We start from the raw sequence: 20,295 nt of genomic DNA on the forward strand, positions 1-20,295 counted from the left end.
TACGGTCTGTCTATCATTTGAACATCTGTCGTTTTCACCAGCTCTCTCTCACCCCACCCCCCCAATCCTTCATTCTATCTTCAGTCCTTCTGAATCTCTATATCCCACATATACTCATCTCTGTTTCATCCTTCTCTCACTCTCTGTCTCTTTTGCTCCGTGACATCTGCATCATTCTCTCAGTCTGACTGTATTAAAAGCTTTCTGGTGCCTCCCTGCTCGCATTCTCTGTTCTCAGTCTCTCCTGTCGTCTTCTCTTCTCCTCGTCTTATCTTTTATCCTCCCCTTTTAGCCTCCCCTCTTTCCCCGCTGCGTTCCTGCTTCCATCGCATTCTCTCGCTCTGGTTCTAGAGTGCTGCGCATCAATCATACAATCTTAATTCAGTCAGAGTGCTTATGCCGCCTCAGCATTTCTGCAGAGAGAGAGAGAGAGTGAGAGAGAGAGAATGAGAGAACATAGAGGGAGGAAAAAACATCAACAGTGAAGAAACAGACGAGAAGATACCCCCTAGTGAGAGAAACGAGAGAAAAGGGGGAGGAAACGGGATCTGCAGAGAGGTGTCAGAACCGAGGGTGGAGAGATGCAGTATTTTTTACCAGCTTGTTTTAGAGTGGGCTTCAGGAAGTAGATTGCTGTCAGCCGACTTATTCTCAACCACACACTGCGAAAATGCTTTTGCATTACATACTACAAGCATGCGAGCACGCCATGCATAATTCAGTACTGCACTCATTTTGAGGGGCACATACATTCACATGCATATTTACATCACTGCCAGATCTGGCCAATATGTTGGCTATTCATGGTATATTTGCAATCATTTTGTTTTAATTAACGAATAATTCAATACCTTACAATTAACTTTGCATGTGGCCACACTGTAAAAAAAATGTAACATTCCATCAGATGGAGTGGCAGAAAAACTACAAAAAAAAGTGTCAAATACATTTTTGTAAAATGACATTAATTTTTGTTAACCTACACCCAGCTAGTAAATTTCTATTCTCTTTCTGTTACCCTGACGTTTGTTTACTGTATTTCAAAAGTTTGTAGAGTATGAGAGCATTAGATTGGTCAGTGTCTCTCATTTGTACACATGAAACTGTACAAATGTCTATAAAAATGTCTATTATTGTAAATTTTTAAAGTGTAGAGATTAATAGAAATAAGTTTATATTAATCAAAAACTTATTTTAATTGAAAAATCTATTAATAAAAAAAATATTCTTTAAATTGTGAAAACAAGCCTTGATTATTTAAACCAGATTTAGACTGTATTTTACTGTCTTACATATTATTCTTGCTCTACTTATTATACAAATATTATAAATTGTAGCTGTCCTTCTGAAACCTTGTATGTCCAAATTCGCTGTTGGATGGATGAATGGATTAAAATGACAAAATATGGAGATACAAGGTTATAAGGGCAGCAGCGAAATATGAAGATACACAGATTTATTTGAACTAATTTTCTATATTGAATAAACTATCTATCTAAACTATCTATATATCACTACCATATACAGTACATTTTTTGATCTGACTCCTAGAGTAGCCACACTGTAGATAGATCTGTACGGCCAACAAAACTGATGTACACATTCACATTCACTCCCTGTCTGTCTGTATGCATTACACTACTGTGACCAAGCACTGAGTGTTCTTTCTGTTTTATAGAGCATTGCATTGACTCTCTCCCTCTCCCTGATGTCAAGCAACAATAAACGCACAATATGCCACATAGCACAACCCACTGAGCACATGTTAGCATTATCTGACTAAAATCTTTACATCTATTTTAAAAAAGCACTACTAACGTGCATTTAATAGTATAAACAGTACAACATTGCAGAATTAAACCACCAATAACTGCAAGCATGCCGTATTTATTGTAGTAATATTCAATGTCAATTCTGCATGTCATGTAGGTAACAGAACCATGTTTTCACGCAAAGATGCGTCACGCGGTCCTCCGAGACCATTGTAGGATTTCTGGCTGAGATGAGTTCTCTGGGCATCGGCCAAGTGAAGCAAGTGCTGATGGGACTTGATGGAATGTCAATGGCCCAATGCAATCTGAGAGATCTACAGCAAACCAGCGGTGCGCACCTGTGTGTATGTGTGTATGGTGCGCACGTCAGCAAGGCCAGGCCCTGATAAGAGAGGCTAAGGGCTTGCAGTCTCAGCAACACAATTTCTAAACGGTCCCGTGGGAAATTTTGAGACACGGGGGAGAGGGCGTCCGAGTTTGCAAAACCCACCCTACCAATAATAATAAAAAACTAACCCCAAATCACTTCTCATTTAGAGTAGTAAGAAAAATGCTTGTGTCAGATGAAAGAGGGTTCACAAATCAATGAGGTGTTTGATAACAGGGAAGGGACACTTCGACCAAAAACGAAAATCCTGCCATCATTTACTCACCTCCGTGTAATGTCATACATGTATAAATTACTTTGTTCTGATGAACACAGAGAAAGATATTTAGAAGAATTTTAGTAATTTTCAGTTGCAGGACATCATTGACTACCATTGTAGGACAAACTAAAAGGTAGTGATTCTTTGCTTATTCCTGTAGCTCAGTGGTAAGAGCATTGCGTCAACAACACATGGTTGTGGGTTCGATCCAAGGGGATTGCAAATAACTATGTAAAATGTATAGGATAAAGCAAAGCAAGTCGCTTTGGATAAAAGCGTCTGCCAAATGCCTTAATGTAATGTAATGCTTATTGATAACAATCTTACAAATATCTTTCTCTGTGTTCATCGGAACAAAGAAATGTTTACAGGTTTTGGAACAACCTGAGGGTGAGTAAATGATTACAGACTTTACATTTTTGGGTGAATTATCCCTATAAGACTACGTAGTGTTCATTGATAAAGTCTGACCGTGTTCTGAAAAATCCACTGCGACCTGCAGTAACCCCCAGTTATAAAAACAATATCTGTCTGCTATAAACCCCCATTTTAGCTGTGTTTTAACAGATTCAACTAATAACCATTAAAATGTAAGGGTACTTCATAAGGGCTGTCTAACCCTGTTAAACCACATTTTGTTTGTTTTATGTGACATTTAGGGTTGAGCAATAATGAAAAAAGTGCAATCTCAAAAATATCTTGCTAACTTTCTATGTGCCCCAAATAAACATTTTCAATATCTTCAAGAAACAAGGACATAACAGAACTAACCTTGTAAACAAAATACATTAACTTTGTTTTTTAATAATAATCACTTATTGTGGCAAACTTGCAAAACATAGATAGATAGGACATTATTTACAGCAAGGACATATTGGGGCTGTCAATACATTGAAATAGTTCATAATGATTAAATATTGCAATCATTGCATGTCCACCACAAGGTTCAAATTAAAACAACACAATTTTTTGTCCACTTCATCCACTGCGAACAGCGATTCTGCGCAGAACACACCGTTACAATGCTCTCAGATGAATCATGCAGGAAACAAAAACAGCGTACAGTGCAACATCAGGCAAAGTCCAGATCTCCTTAAAATAAACATAAACCAACATGACAAACAGGTGTGGACCGTGCCATGAGTCATCCTTGAATCATGACTGACACAAAAATAGACACATTATCAACCGCTGTTTACGCTCAGAGTCCTATATATGGAACCAGGCCTCTGTAAAACCCAGTTTCCCTCAGATTTGTGTGTCGGGGCTACTGAGGGATTTTTACGTTACTGCGTGTAAATGTCTTTTAATTTACATTAAATGACAGTGAACAGTTTTGGTTCTAACAAATCTGAAGTTGGCAACACCTTTGTAAGTGGTATGATGCTATACAGAGCCAAACATAGCATTCAATAACATTTAAGCGAGCAGAATATGAGAAATGATGCAATCATGAGTTACTACAGTATATGAGTATAATTAAAGGGCTAAGAGATTAATGAATTAAAGGCTTGTGTGTTCATGCAGGGGTATAGCAGTAATTAAGAGGAGACCATTTCACATTTTTTCCTGCCCTAATTCGCTGGATGCCTGAAGGACAGTGACCACAAGCATGTCCCAGTTACTAGAAATAGAGCCCGATTGGAGAATTAATTAAAGCACACACACACACACACACTGTGGACTGACAGTGAGCAGTGGGTGTCTGCAAGTAGTTAAAATAAAGGAGGCTACATTTAAACTACTCGGTAATGAAAGAAGAAACTGTTGTTTGTTTGAATCGTAACTTCAACAAATGAAAGATTGTTACAGAAATGATATAATAGTGGATTAAAATTCACTGTAATTTGACAATTTGATACTGAAATTGACCTAATAGTCAGATGGTGACCCATTCCCGAAATGTGACCTCTGCATTTAACCCATACTTAGAGTAGTGAACACACGCACAGCAAGTCGTGAACACACGTACACCCGGAGCAGTGGCCCGGGGAGCAAGTAGAGGCTCAAGGGCACCTCAGCTGTTACTCACCAGCCCTGAATCGAACCTTCCGGTCACAAATTCGACTCTCTAACCATTAGGCCACGACTGCCCCTGCTTTGACTGTTCTCACAAAATATCAGCTTCTATCCTCAAAACATCAACACAACATTTGTTTTAAATATTCCTAAGAGCTGATCAACACCAGCTACACATAAGAAATTGCCATTTTAATATTTTATTCATTATTCTGCCTGTTTACCTTTGTACTTTAGATTTTCTAAAAACACTGATCAAATCTTGAAGGTCAAAACTGTTAATATGTGCAGCAATAATCTACGGATTTGAGCAAATTCATGTATTCTCTGATGTGTAAGTACACAATCTGACAAACAAAAACGGATTTGAGTATTTGCCAAAGCTTTAGTCCGACTAATAAATCATTTTATAGCTGTGATGGATGGTTAAGAATTCCGATTAATATGATTCCAAAAACACATTCTAAAAGAGTAGTAAATCAATACATGTTTAAGACATCAATTAAAGAAAATGTCAATGTCTAATTAGTCAATATCTCTCTCTATCATCATGTCTGGTGATGTAAACTTGCGCACAGCAATACTATGTGTAAAATAATTTAGCTGTTCTTAAAAAACATGCAAACTTCACTTTAAAACATATATATTAAGCATCGCTATAAACAGCCTTACACATCAAATGACACAAAAATATACCAAAAACACCAAAATCTGTGATATGAGATTTCAGACTGATCTGATTCAACAGTTAACTTCCACAGCAACACACAGTCAAAGTAATTGCAGGTTAACTTTCCATTCATCATCCTGGGGTCAAATGTCCCACACAAAGACATAATAGTAATGGGTGGTCTAACTCTGCAGCTCATGGACCACCCCTACCAAGAACCAAACCTGTAATCTTTCGTCTTCCATCCCGAACGCTTTTAATGATGTGATGATACTGGCTTGTGACCTCTGACCCACAGTCAACTTGTATCTATCATGCACATTGCTCCCTAAAGGATTCAAAGAAAGGCGATGCCCGTCTCTAACACACACTCCCCCTTTAACAAACTCATTTTTAGGAGATATGGTATACTGCGTTCAGTGTGTTTATGTCCCCTGAATGTGTCTGCTGGCTTTTGTGCACTACTGCAGGGGCAGACCCACCGAGTTACCTTGGTAACCAACAACCGCTATGTAAAGTCAGAATCAATAGCAATCATTAGAGCATGGAGATCTTTACACCAGGCCTGTGGAGAGGGGCTGTGTGTGTATTTTTTGCATAAACTACAAGGATTCTATGTGTGCTAATGCATGCATAAATTATAGATTCTCTGGACGGCCATTTATCTCATTGCTTCTGAAATATCTAGCATTTCCCTTTACCCTGCAGGCAATTGTATTTAAAAGGCTACTTTAGGCTCGAAAAATGGACATTCTGCAATTTACTTATCCTTGTGTTGTTCTTAACCTGTATTCTTTTCTTTGCAAGGCATAGAGCACAGTTTAGGAGAATGTCAAAACTTATAGATATACTTATAGAAAAAATGAATGGGGACAAATTTTAAAAGTCATATACTATGAAACACAAAAGACACTGAAAGAAAATGTAGAGCATGGTGGTGAGAACATTTTCCTTTTGGTGAATATTCATATACTTATATGACGCTGTTCTGTCATTTTCACTGGTTACACTTCACATCAAAGCAAAACTTTACAGTTTTTACTAGCGGGTGTCACAATATGACAGTATTGTAACCGTGACCTTTTAAAAACGGTTACAAATGGTGTTAGAAATCGTTACAAATGGTGTCTCTGCCTCCCTACATTTAAGTTTGATTCTTTTACCAAATATAAGAAATTACTAAATTAAAGACCTATCCAATAGATACCGCATCACAAATTCTTTAATAACACAATTATCGTGTAGTGAAAGTCTGATATCATGACAGCCATAGTGTATACTATACTGAAATAATTCTGAATAGTGAGTTATGATTGTAATACAATCAAACTGTGATATTGTTAAACATGAGTGGAGAGTTTCTCTTTCGTTTAACCTCTACCTTTTGTAATTTTTATGCAAGAGTGAAGTTAAAAACGTACACTTCAGCAAAATATTAAGGATCAAATGCTTAGATTGCACATTCTGTTCATATCTGATGGTGAGAGGACGCTGTGACTTCTCGCTTGCACACTTTACTCTGGTGTTTGATCTATGAGGAAAGCTGTCTCAACAATCACATGTTAGTGCTGTCAGAATGCACCGACCTGGCCAAACTTGCACGCGCACACGCGTGAACCCACCCATCTTCTCTGGTCTTTCTATGTGTTAACTGTTTTCGTTGTAGCCCTTTCTGGAGTGGGTGCCTTTCTGATCTTTCTTTCTTGCCTTTGAGTGACAGTTAGTCTTTTTATAGCGCACTGAATTACACACATTACACACTTTAATCGCTGCTTCATCAGTGCATGTATAGATGCTTTAAGTGCTGTTTGATCCTACAGTACAACACTGGTCTATAGCAACACACATACAACCCTGATCACTGGTGGGAACATACAAAGTACAACCACTTGAACCGTAAATGATCCGCGCTAAGAAACGAAAGTCTGTAATCACAAATCAGACTTAAAAACAAACTCAAGCATTTCTCAGCAAAAAGCATTTTGACATCTTCCATTAAATAAGCTGAGCTATCGTACCCATATTAATCTTTATGTTTAGCATCCGAGTTTCCAGAGACAAGCAATTTATCAGTCCTAAACATAAAGCTTGCTGTGGAAGTGACACAGTCACACCTCATCAGATGACTTGATGTTTAATGTACTGCAATGTGGAGCATAATATTGGACCCTTATTTTTAGAGCAGCATTAAGGTCTGTTTTTATCCACAATGCACCGAGAGAAAGGAGGGCAACTCCACCAGGAGCAGCAGCTTCATTAATTAACTCTGATTGAGCTGCAAATTGAATTCTTGCTGGAGTTTGACACACAAGTGACATTTGTGCTTTTGGGGAAGAAAGAATCCTCTGAGAATGAGACAAGAAGTGTGAACAAAGATGAAAGAATAAAATGGATGGACGTACAGACAGACGGTAATAGGGATGACAGAGAGATAGACAGACAGACAGACAGTCTCATTTGTCCTAACAGAGAGAGACAGGTGCAGTTACGAGAGCTAATGGTAGGATATAATAATAGCTCATAAGAATGATGTCTCTATTTTAATAAACGGGTCTATTTTAATGCAAACCCATTTAAATATACATGCAGTCTCTCCCTCTGTCTCCACCTCGACTCATCTCTCCTTCCTCCTCTCCCTTCCTCCATCTCTTCCTCATTCTCTCACACTTTATCCTGAAGCAGCCCCTATAATGCCAAATCACACTGTCATCAGAATAATTATTATCATTACCCTTCCTTACATAAGCACTCCTATTAGGATCCTTTCATTAATGCTGTGTTTTAATCACAAAATAACAATTAGGCTTGATATCTGTTTGATCGATTCAGGGAAAAGATAAAAGCATGATCAACATTAGACAATATCACAGCATCTGAGTTTAAAAAAGGAGAGGAAGAAGCGGCGAGACTGCACATGAAAAAGAATCAAATGCATCAGAGCACACTGTGATATTTAACAGCATTGCTTATACCCAGTGGGTCCAGAAAATCCACATATATAAAACCCAGTGCAGGAAACAGTCCAACTGGATTGTGGGATATCTGAGGCTAAAGGCACAGTTTACTGCTTCTTTCTCATAGCTGCAGTCACATGGAAAGGTCCGGTGTACAATAGCTATTATAGGCACACTGCCGCACACACACACAGACACACACATACTCACATAAAATACCTGTGAGATGAACAAATGAACCATACTTTTTGTTGAAAGGCCAAATGTACTATACTCTTTGTTTCCGACAGACTTCACATTTAACTTTTTATGTGGCCGGGGCCAAACAAACACACAACACACTGTCTGAACAACACCAGTTCCACAGAGAGTTTGGTGTACTTTATGGGCACAGACACATAAATGTGTCAACAATGAAAAAATTAAATGTGTCAACATTATGACAGTACGAAGAAGGGGATCTTGCGCACTGAGATGATGCACATGTAACATAACTGCAATATCTAAATTATTCATCCAAAAAAAAGGGAGTGTCAGTCCTCGCTCTATAGACTCAAATGTCAAAAGTTTCATTTTGTAAATGCCTGTTTTAAACAAATCTGAACTTCCACTTTAACCATAAGACCTAGTCAAACATAGAGGGACCCATGGGAGCTCATAAGGTGAGACTTTCCTTACAGTGACAGGAGTGACACTAAGGCCATACAGCCACTTTGGAAGCAAGCCAATGGCTCAAATCCAACACATCCGGCCAGACAATGAAAAGAACTCCTGAATCTCTCCCTCTGTTTGTCTGCCCTTCTCTCTTTCTCAGTGATGGGGATGACATGTGCCCTCTAACATATCCAAATATTAAATGTTCCAGAACATGTTCGCTGGACAACATCTGTGGGATCCTATCAATTACAATTTATATGACATCTACTGTAGGGGTTAATTTACACAGAGCCGACAAGCGGCAGGAAACATTGATATTATAAATTGGTTGCGGGATTTTGCTCAAACTCTGTCACCAAATGCTACGAAAATTACACACTGTGAGAAACAATAAGCATATATATATATATATATACAGTATATATTTAATAAACATGCTATACGCTGATTTCAACATTTCAACCTCTATTTAATGCAGATGTTAGGAAATGGTAAAACATTGTATTTTTAAATGAGCTGAAAAGCACTTTTTATATGTTTTTTGATTTGATATATACCAAACCCTGTGACAAACATAAAGGGTGACTAATAATAAAGATAAATGGCAAAGAAATAATGTGAAAAAGAAATATGGAGATACAAGGTTTCAGAAGGACACAGCCTTTTAATTCCTCTGCATTCTAATGACAGACAGAATTTGATTTATTTATATTATGTTTGAAAAGTTGAGCCGCCTTTATATCATAATTCTATATTTCACAATAAATATGCACATCAATGCAAACCAAATATTATTCTGTTTTCTTTCCATACAAACGCAATTCATTCATTTTATAATTAAAAACACTTTCTTTGCAATTAGCTGTGTTTTCATGCTATCTCTAGCAAAATAGAGCCTCAAGACTACTGAGATCCAATCAACTGCTACCTGGGGCTACCACTAGAGTCTCAATGTGTTTAGCAATGCATTATGGGAGCTCAACGATTCTAAAAGGTTATGAACTCAAAGCATTTTGGAATCACTTCCCAAAATAGGGGAAGGACAAAAATAATAATAAACATAATCTGGCATTCATAAAAAAAGACCTTTAAACAGCAGAGGGTAACTAAAGGTTACGGCAATAAGGAAGGAAATGTCCAACAGAGAAGCAAAAAGGAACATTTATGAATATGTGCGGGAGGGTGTGACAGACAGCGCTAAAAACAGACAGGAGAAGAGGTGTGTATCATATGTGTCTATGAGAGACTACCGGGCAGGTTTACAAACACTGAAATACATTGCACTATTTGGGAAGACGAACTAAACCCTTTAAAAGTAGTTAGCCTCACTACCTACAAAAATAAGCAAAAAATACACACATTAATTATCATATAAGGACTTTGATGTATTTCTACAATCTCAACAGTATTTATCCTAGTACAGAAAACAACAAGGATACCCTGCTATGCTGAAAAGGTAGCAACAGCGGTTCTACTTTCATTCTTTTCAAAAATGTACTTAGTTTCTACTCAAACTTAGTAGCTACCCATTAGTAACTGCTATTCCAGGCTTAACCTTTGAGTAAAACTCCAATGCACACATACACTACACAAAAGACCATCAGACGCTTCTGCTCAAACTATCCTGTATCCCCTCAAGTTTGTGCTGCAGCAGAGCGCCAGATTGTGTTCCTGTAGCCAGAGAAAAGCAATGGATTTTGTGTCTAGTATCTGGCGCGTGTGTGGGTTTGTGCATATCTATTTCTTGTGTGGCCGTGCATGTGTGTCTCTGTGATTGCACACTGGAGCGTGAATGTCCCACATGGTGTGTGTGTGATGCCACTGGCTGGTGCCGAGTCCTGGCCCGGTTCCTTTTTCCTTCGGTCTCCCGAGGAGACTGATCCTACAGAACAGGTGTCACTGTTTTAGCTGCCATAGTCAATGTGCAATGTGTTTGTGCGCTTGATGCCACAGGCTGTGCCACCCAACCAAGTCTTCACTCAGCCAGCAATAACCCGTCCTCTGCATATAACTGCTGATACGCAATCTTCATTCAGTTCGAACAGGAGGCCACAGTGTGAAACCAGCCGAGACATTTACAAAGCTCTGTTCTTTCATCAAAACACATGGCAGTCTCTTTTTGTGCAGGACTTAATGTACAACACATGCTGTAAGTACATGATCGTAAAGCGGAGTATAGATTCAAAAGAACAACGATGGTTGATCATGTAAACAGGCTTAGGTCACTTTTCTCACAAAACTGTATCAAAACTTTTTTTTTAAATAAAGTCCAATTTATAACCATCATTTTTTTTCATTGTGGTGGTATTTCCACAATTTATTCCACAAAAAATCCATATTTATATATATTAAACACATTCTATTAAAATTAAAATGAACAAAAAAGCAACACAAATAAATCCCATGTTATTTACTTAAATGTTTATGTCAAGAAAAAGCCACAAATAGATTCTATATATTTAATAATTTCCTTTTAAATTCTGTTACTGTCACTGTATCTGTATTAATATGTTTAATATTAATATTAATATTTACTATAAAGCTGTTGCAATGATACAAAATTGTGAAAAGTGTCACAGAAATAAATTTGAATTAAACTTAATCGAATTGCAAAACATCCTCATGATCATAAAATTTGGCTTCAGTTTTTTAATTGAAAAAATGTATTTTTAAAACTTTTATCTTTAGATTTGTGGGTGAAAAAGACATCCGGAATACTGATAAACAATTCACACAGAAACCTCCTGATCCGCTGCTTTTTGATATAAGCTTACATGCCTCGTAATATCTTTGGCCAAACTGGTATAAGAATAGCTACAAATCTATTAGCATCACATATGTGTTCACAAATGCACATGCACATACACACGTGTCCAAGAGGACATACACCTTTCCAAATCTCTCCTTTTCCATTTTTTTACCGTTTCCTCTCACATGCCTCCACCCAGTGAGTCCAACAGAACCCCAGGAAGCTCCACCACCATACAGACAACAGAGAGAAAGAGCAGATGGTCTTAGAGAGAGAGAGTGAGAGAAACGGCGATAGGATAAAGGAGGCATAAGAAGAGTATGAAGGATTTTTTTTAACCTGGCACTCATTCAAGTTCTTATAAACTCACCATTTGGACAGAGTATTTTTAAAACAGTCTAACACCTCAAATCTTACTGGTTTACCAAACCTTTAGCACACAGAGGGAAAATGAAGACCATACAAATGTAATTCAGCCAACACGCTGACCCAAACAAGTCTGACCAATGGAAAAGCTGGTACTGATAAAAACCACCATCACTTTGCTAGACATGAACAGCCTTTTATAAGACAATGTTTATCATGTGACGTGAGTGAAATCTCAGCCTTACAGTAAAGTAATTACAGCCTGAGGAGACGGAACAGAGTGCATCTATTACACCAAAGCAAGTTATGTCTGAATTAGTGTATTTTGGCAGGGTTGAAGATAAAGTCCAGTGGTACTTGCATTTGTACTTTAAATTGACTGAAAACAACGTCAAACTAATGATGTTGAGAAAAGGCCAATGTACCAATGACAGTTTTACATGTTATTACTAATTACTTTCTAATCGTAAACGTAATCTCAATTTGAGACTAGACAGCACCACCCCACTCACAGAAAAGTTGCACAAATGTCCCGGAATACCCTTAACTCACACTTTTGCAATAAAATGATCACAAAAACGTATAACATGTGCCGGATGGGATTGTGTGGGATAAGCAGCTCTTCAGTTCTGACGATACACATGATCACTCTCCTACAAACAGAGAAGGCATTAGCATCAGTATCCTGCCTCTGTAACAGTACAGCTAATATTACAGAGATAATATCTATCTTACAACTTAACGCATGGCAGCCTGCCAATCACCATAGAAGAAGCTGTCTGTCTAACCTTTTTAAAGCCTCTAAAAGCCACTATGGCACTACTGTGATCTAGGTCTTACTGCATAACCAGTACTATAAAGGAGAGCGGACACAGCCTAATGTTTCGATGTCATAAAGGCTGCAGGTTGGATGTTTTTAGCGGACACCCAGAAACTTCTTGAGGTCCAAACGATGGTTATTCAGTCCTGCAAATGTAAACCTGCTGCCACAATTTCATTGAAGAATATGCGTTTGCTAATTACATAGCATTTATGCATTTACAGAGAACTTGCATACAGCATTTTTTTGCCCATCATCTCTAACTGGCTGTTACGTTCTATTATTTCACTCAGTTCTGACTGAAGCTTTACTCAACACACTTCAGTAAAACATTGCACAAGGCTATCACTGATTCTTTAAAACTTTCTCCCTCGACTCTTTTTTCCCTGCTTTGCTCCGAGCCACACTGTAAGACTCCACTAAAGCTCATATGCTGACATCAGCAGCCACCCTCCACACACACGAGCACCCCAACAGTCACTTGCGCACCAGCGGGAAACCACGCACGCCCCCGCAGCCTCAGGCTTCTGAACAGAGACCTGTAGACGTAACATGTGTCTTACACACGGATATGACTACACATGCACATAATTAACTGCCTCGTCTAGACCTCTATTTGGGAATGGGTGGGGTATGATCTCTTAATAAAGCAGGAATGGAATAAATAAGCTTTGCTCAGTATCTCAGAATGAATTCAGTATCAAGATAAATGGGAGAAATCTACTTCAAAATGATTGTCATAATAATTAATGATCACAATTAAAACTTACAATATAGTGATTTCTAGTAAGAAAAACACACTCACGTATGGGCCAATGAGAAGGGACCATCACCACTATGTAATATATTACAGATGTGTACCTGTTCCCATGGGCAATCTGCCTGTGCGCTGCATACGTTTAGTAAAGGATATGGCCATTCGGTGATCTTTTTGGCGTATTTTCTCACAAGGTTGTCTTCACTGAATAGAAACAGAGAGCGGTTGACCGTCAGGCAGTTCTGACGGACCGGGATCGGGTTGTAGAGGGCCATGGTCCGTGCTCTCTGGGCCATCGATTGCTTGTACATCCTCTGGGCCCCCGGCGGGCCACCTTGCCTGCTTCCGCCTCGGCCGGGTCCCCCCTGACCGGAGCCCCCGCCGCCGTACCTGGCCGGCACTTCGTCTCCGAACCGAGCCATTCTGTAGACACCAAACGCCAATCGTTACGAAGCAGCCGAGAAGGGGGTAAAGTTTCAGGGTGAGAACACCACATCACAGCCCATGCGCCTCAACACAGAGCACACATACATTCAGATCTGCCCGTTCAGATCTTCATAGCTAAGAAACGTCCATCATTAAACACCAAACAAGATCAAAGTGGATGGGAATGTGTGTGCGCGCGCGTCAACGCCAAAAAAGGACTCTATATCAGATAAAGCGACTGATAGATGGATGTCCTTTCAATTGTCCAGTCAGCTCAACAGTTCGTATCAACTAAAATTAAAGAAATAGCCACATTTAAATAGATAAAACGTCGACGGCTGATCTTCCTCAGGAGGGTGGGATCCACATTTTAGAAAGTATTTTCCTTCTCAATACGTCGATGTGCAGCATCTTGTAATTTGTAGGGTGTATATATAGATCCTTTTAGCATAACTGTGGTAATGCAATATAAAAATTGCATGTAAATCGGCATACAAAATGTTGCAAGTATTAGGGCTCTGATGCGTCTTTTTCAGGAGTGCATCTTGGCAGGAACTGCTTTTGCATTCTAGTTTCTTTCACATCCATAAGATAAAAATAGAATATAAAAATGGTGAAAACCTTTTAATAATTAATTTATTTTTGTGGTATCCGCAATGTTTGGTATAGTATGGCAAAGCCTCCCCTCCGCAAAACTCTCGATTACGCTCGTAAATGCAGACGACGGGGCTTCCCCAAAAAATCCACACTTCGGTGACATTTGTTGATTTTTTTCTAATAATTGAAGTTCATTTGTTTTTCGAGCCACATCAGTCCAACGAAGTGGGCGTGAGCGCGCGCTGGGAAAATGAAAAACACCGTGTTAAGATATGATGGTGATCTCTTGCGGCTTCTACCTCAATTCCTTAACGATTCAAAAAGACGAAAACAGTCATCATCTATACTCCAGAACTCGGAGAGAAATCCAAAATGCGAGAAATCCGACAACGGTCGCTGAAAGAAGCATCGTCAGTTTTGGAGACGCGCCGTAGCGCGTGTACTGGAGCTCGGGCTCGCATCTTCGGTGGCACCAGTAACCGAGAAGATCCGAGAGGCACCCATCGCCTAAAGAACCCCCCCTAAAAAGCTCCGCTTCGGTTTTCCCTCGCCTTTGGACGACGAGCGGTCCGCAGGCGAGTACTTCGCCTGTAAAATTTTGTTTTTGGCGGAGAAAGGGAAATGGAGACTCGGGGTCTCGAGCGCAGTACTCCTCAGATCAGCTGGCGGGTTTAGAGCATCTGATCAATTTAACGCTCGTGCTCAAATCTCAAGCCAAGCCTTGCAGCACATGACGCGCGTCCCCGTAGCGATTCGCGTATCCTCCAGCTCACTCCTCCTAATGGCCAGAAGACTTAACCGACCTCCGTGTGCCATTTTGCTGCTTCTCGCAAAATTCACATTGTAGTCACTGTGAGAAACGAGATATTATCGATAGGCGATGTGTGGCTTGATATCTCATAATACGTATAGTGTCTGAGTCATACACCTTGCCGGAAGAGGGAGTGTGTGCGAGCCAACTGTTGACCAAGTATGGGATTGTTGGAACGTTTTACGCTGTCCTCGTTACACATATAACATGCTACTATAAATGTCGTAAAAATAACACCGTGTTAACAAATAACAAAACCTGAAACACGAATACAAAATGTTATTTTTATTAACGGTGTAACAAAAAAGCAGACGAGCGTTTCAAACGCACTGAATCAAAATTGTACATAACATTGCATTGTGATGCCTTAGTTCTATTCAGACAATTTTGTCCGTCTAAAAAGTCACACAGGAAAGAGCGTGTCCTAAAAACACTCTGTTCATATCATGCCCATCTGTCCACCTGGCACCAGTTTATAAAATGCTTTTGATTGCTAATTCCCCGGGTTTACTCTCCAGCTAAACTTGCTGAGAAAACGTGTCCGATCTCCATTTGAAGACAGCTGGCGGCATACTAAAAAGCTGTGGACTGAATTTGCTAATGTTCTGTTGTAAGAAAAACTAAATATTTGCTGTGAATAAGACGCAGAATGCTGAACGGACGCTCTGCTTTGGCGCTGTCCGGGGTTCTGAAACGGTGCTCTGCAGCGAACTAAACTGCGCTGTCCGTGGTTCTGAATTAAAGGAACGAACAGTTTGGGTAAAAGCAGTGGAGGTACAGCATGATTAGTCAGCGCACTTGTTCCGGGAGCTTTCGCGTCAAGCTGCCCATAATAATGCAATAAAAGCGGAGGATTCCGGCTGAGGAGGTGGAGTGGTTGTCCTGGTATAGTGGGCGAGCGCGAGTGTCGGTAAGGGGCGTGGATGCGCAGTCTGTAGCGTCTTTGCCGAAGCGCCTGGTGTAAGGCAACAAAGATGATGAGCCTCCGCGTTGAGAGACATGGTTAATTAAGGCCTAATGCATTCGCTTGGGGAGACAGTTTGACAAAAGGTTTACAACACACACACATACAAACAGCACAGGGAAATGAGAAAGAGAGAGAAATTGCCACTGCAGCATGCATTGCACATAGGTAACTATTCACCAGCTTGCCTTTGCAAAACACTCTTAATTGATTTCTGAGCTCCACACAGAAACAGTACAGTGGCATTTAAATCACAACAGCTCGGATGTGATAAAAAAGGCTGTTTTGAGAAATAAACCAATGTTTATATATCATGTTTGCGTTCTGCGTGTGTGCAGTCTGTGCAGCATGTGTGTGTATCTTTAACAGCATGCTAAGTGTTCCTGTGTTTCTGGTGGAGCTGACTGAGCCATGAGACTGAGTCGTGCTGTGGCCCTGATGTGCACCATTGTCATTCAGACCGCGTTCGCACGGCAACCCTGCAGGAAGCACCCAGTGCTCCCCCGCATTCTCTCTCTCTCCCTCTGGCTCGCTTTTCGCTCTCTCTTTCCCTTGCCCGCTGCACTTCTTATTCTTTCTATCGTGCAACATCCTCCTCTTTTTGTTTTAGTCGAGCCTCGAGTACAACTAGAATGATAAAATGAATCTGAATGCATGTGGTCTACTGGTTAAATGAAAAAGAAAATGTAAATATGTGTGTGTTGAGACTGGAAAGACATTGAACCTTCCAACCACCTGCTGTCTAAGCTTGGGTCCGTCAGGAGTATTTGGGGTTACCAGATGGTGTTTTGACTGAGCATAGCATGCGGCATGATAACCCTTACATCCACAAATATGCATTCACAGAGACAAGGAGTGAGGATTAGATCCAACAGAGGGGCTGACACTGTGCACGCCCCTGCACACCTGTAGGGGACAAAAAATCACAAATTAATTCCTTCTCCCAGAAAGCAATGAGATAAAATGGAGGTCAAATGCAGACACTCAGAAGCTTCTCCTGAGAAAAGGACTCGAGAAATAACACAACGGCAGATACTCATGCTCACACAGGCATGTCAGTCACCAAATATCTACTGTAAATCTTTGACTATATATAACTTTTTTAAGTATTCAAATCATTCAGTGCTAATATTATTAGATATTACTAAAAGGAACTTTGCAAAACCAAATTAATATAAAAGATTATGGGAGCCACGTAAAAATTAAGCTGAAATGCATCTGTTTAGACATTTTTATAGAAACATTTTTATAACATGTTATTTCAAAATAAAACTGTAACAAGTCAAACAGCACATAAAGTGTATAATGAAGAAAATCACCACCTGCCAAAAACCATAAGCTTCTCAGTAATAGACTGTGCATGCTGAAGATCGAGGGGCTACTATATTTAACCAGGCAGCGAGTGCAGTAGATTCATCCTCAGCTGTTCTCCGTGTATGGCAGCAGGAGGTGTGTGGAGCCTCTTTAGAGGCTGTCTCAAGAGTTTAGAATATGTTCAAGAACTCACTTACTCTACTGCTTTGTGACTGCCACACATTAGACACCACCTCCCTCACCACAGCAAGTACAGATACCCCGGCATGGCGGTGCCATTCAAAGGAATGCGATGTGACAAGACTACACTTGTGGCTATAGATTCTGTCATTATAAGCCCAGGAACAAAATGCTCTTTTGAAGTCTTATGGACAAAGAGTTTAAGTCTGTATGAAGACAAAGCAAGAAAGGCTAAGCAACTTTACTACATTGCCTTGAGAGTTCAGGAGACTAGATATAGTGTCCCCAAGAGCATTCAGACACAGACAAACTTGTTTTTTTAAGTGTTTTAAATAAAGTTGACTAAATGCTATTTGACATTTTTTTATTGATTTTTAAGTGTGGCTAATACTTTTTAGGAGCACTTGTAAGGAATTTGCATGTCTGTAACTGAATGCACCCTGTGTCCGATAATGTGAACTCAATTCTCAGGACTCGAGCCACTAGATCTTGAGTTCTGTCCAGAAAAGGATTCTATACTCAATGATTCATAAACCTAAATAATTCATCACATCCATGCATATAAGCCCAGCTCTCATTATTAAACTTTGATCTGTTTTACTCTCTACAGCATCTCCAAGTGTAAGTATGAGTGTGTAGATGAGTTTTCTGAAAAGTTCTAGTCTAAAAGTGTCCAGGGAGAACATCTTTTTTGTTGTCTTTTCTCTTCCACTATTCTTCACCACCCTCTCAACTCTTGTATAAAGCATCTTTAATCTTTCTCTTCATTTGTTTAATACGATTCAATAACAAAAGATGAACACACAAAGCATCACACACTTCTAACCAAAATTATATCTATGCATTGATGCATGCCAGAGAAAGACGTCACATCTCACAAAAACATAGAAAACAGAGAGAATTGAATGTTCATAAATTGTGTTCATAAGGTGATATTTGTTTGCTGTATGATACAGATAAACCCCTGTATCATTCCTTTATATAATAACAAACTACTGTACACTGTGTCTTTATCTGCTTCATGCTTTTCTTAGACTAATGGCCTTTTTCTTAATAGTCTATATGGATAGAGTTTTCAGAGAGAGAGAGGAGAGAGAGGGTGTTTGAGTGGGGGAAATGAAAGGAGAGAGGGGGAGGGATGAAGTGACAGAGAGAGAAATGGAGGAGGATGGGAGAAGAGCCACAGTAATTAGGAGATTGGTCTTTTTTGGCTGTTCTGTGTGTTTGCAGAGGGACTGAGTGTGTATTAATTGATGAACTGATTGATGAGTGGGGATGGAGGGAGGGAGCAAGAGGTGCAGAGGGAGTGGAGGGGTCAGACTGCACTGCTGGCCTCAGCTAATGGCCTAAGACTGTTGTGGAGTAAGCAGTCTACTGAGGAGGATCAGCACTTACATCCACATGAACGTACACAACACCATCTACAATTGAAACACACGTTGTACTCTGCCGTTTTGTAATATTTAAAATGTGCTACTGCAAAAAACTTTAAATTGGTTAACAATTAATTACTTTACTTTTTACTAACCCTAAACAAGTGTAATATTAATGCAAAACACACTGCTTTTATGGTACAATATGTCTACATTTGTGACCATGGACAACAAAACCAATCTTATGGGCCAATTTTTCGAAATTGAGATTTTTACATAATCCGAAAGCTGAATAATAAAGCTTTCTATGGATGTATTGGTTGTTTGGATAGGACAATATCTAGATACAATATCAGAGATACAATAGTTTTACTGCGATGGGTTGGCACTCCATCCAGGGTGTATCCTGCCTTGATGCCCGATGACTCCTGAGATAGGCACAGGCTCCCCGTGACCCGAGGTAGTTCGGATAAAGCGGTAGAAAATGGATGGATGGATGGATGGATGGACAATAGTTTTATAACTTTGGAATCTGAAGGAGCAAAAAAAAATATTGAGAAAGTGGCCTTTGAAGTTGTTATTCAGAGGCGCTGTAGCAGGCCATCCACTCGCAAAAATAAAGTTTTTATACATTTGAGGTAGGAAATTTACAAAATATCTTCATGGAACATGATCTTTCCATAATATTCTAATGATTTTTGGCATAAAAGAAAAATCTATCAATTTGACCCCTACAATGTATTTTTGTCTTTTACTAAAAATGATCCCGTGCTACTTAAGACTGTGATCCAGGGTCACATTTTATTTATACAGATTGTTAAACGTACCATATGAATAACCTTATATTTCAATGCAGCATTCCAATTTAAATCCAGTGAGTTTAAACTAAAAAAGGGGTTAAATGAGGGCAGAATAAAAACGAGATAAATATAGCAAACTGATAATCCATGAAAGACGGGAAGGATTTGAAAGAGACAGACACAATACAGGAAGACGGAAAGAAAATTAAATGAGCACATTAGTGGGAGGAAATGATGTTACAGAAAGAGGTGTGAAAGAGGTGGAGGAGAAGTTATGAGTAAGCAGGAGAGAGACGGTGAATGAGTCTGGCCAAGAGCACAACCACGTCAGCTCATCGATCCCTCCCTCCATTTCTCCACCCTTCCTTCACCGTTCTACCTTCCTTCCATCTATCCATACATCTAGCCAGTGTGCTGAG

General features: G+C 39.5%; 1 protein-coding gene across 15 annotated transcripts in view; it reads right to left on the reverse strand.

The window, feature by feature from the left end:
- The window catches only part of cacna1ab (calcium channel, voltage-dependent, P/Q type, alpha 1A subunit, b), a 103,292-nt gene that overhangs the window by 69,996 nt on the left and 13,001 nt on the right, over positions 1 to 20,295 (reverse strand). For 14 of the 15 annotated variants that reach the window (XM_056734606.1, XM_056734604.1, XM_056734609.1 and 11 more), the window contains exon 3: positions 13,568 to 13,834. In XM_056734606.1, coding sequence (XP_056590584.1) covers positions 13,568 to 13,834 — 267 coding nt within the window. Of the gene's footprint in view, positions 1 to 13,567; positions 13,835 to 14,458; positions 15,194 to 20,295 lie in introns of those variants that run through there. The other variant, XM_056734607.1, reaches the window with a different exon arrangement.

The sequence above is a fragment of the Triplophysa dalaica genome, chromosome 21 (genome assembly GCF_015846415.1).
Source record: "Triplophysa dalaica isolate WHDGS20190420 chromosome 21, ASM1584641v1, whole genome shotgun sequence".
Taxonomy (NCBI): domain Eukaryota; kingdom Metazoa; phylum Chordata; class Actinopteri; order Cypriniformes; family Nemacheilidae; genus Triplophysa; species Triplophysa dalaica.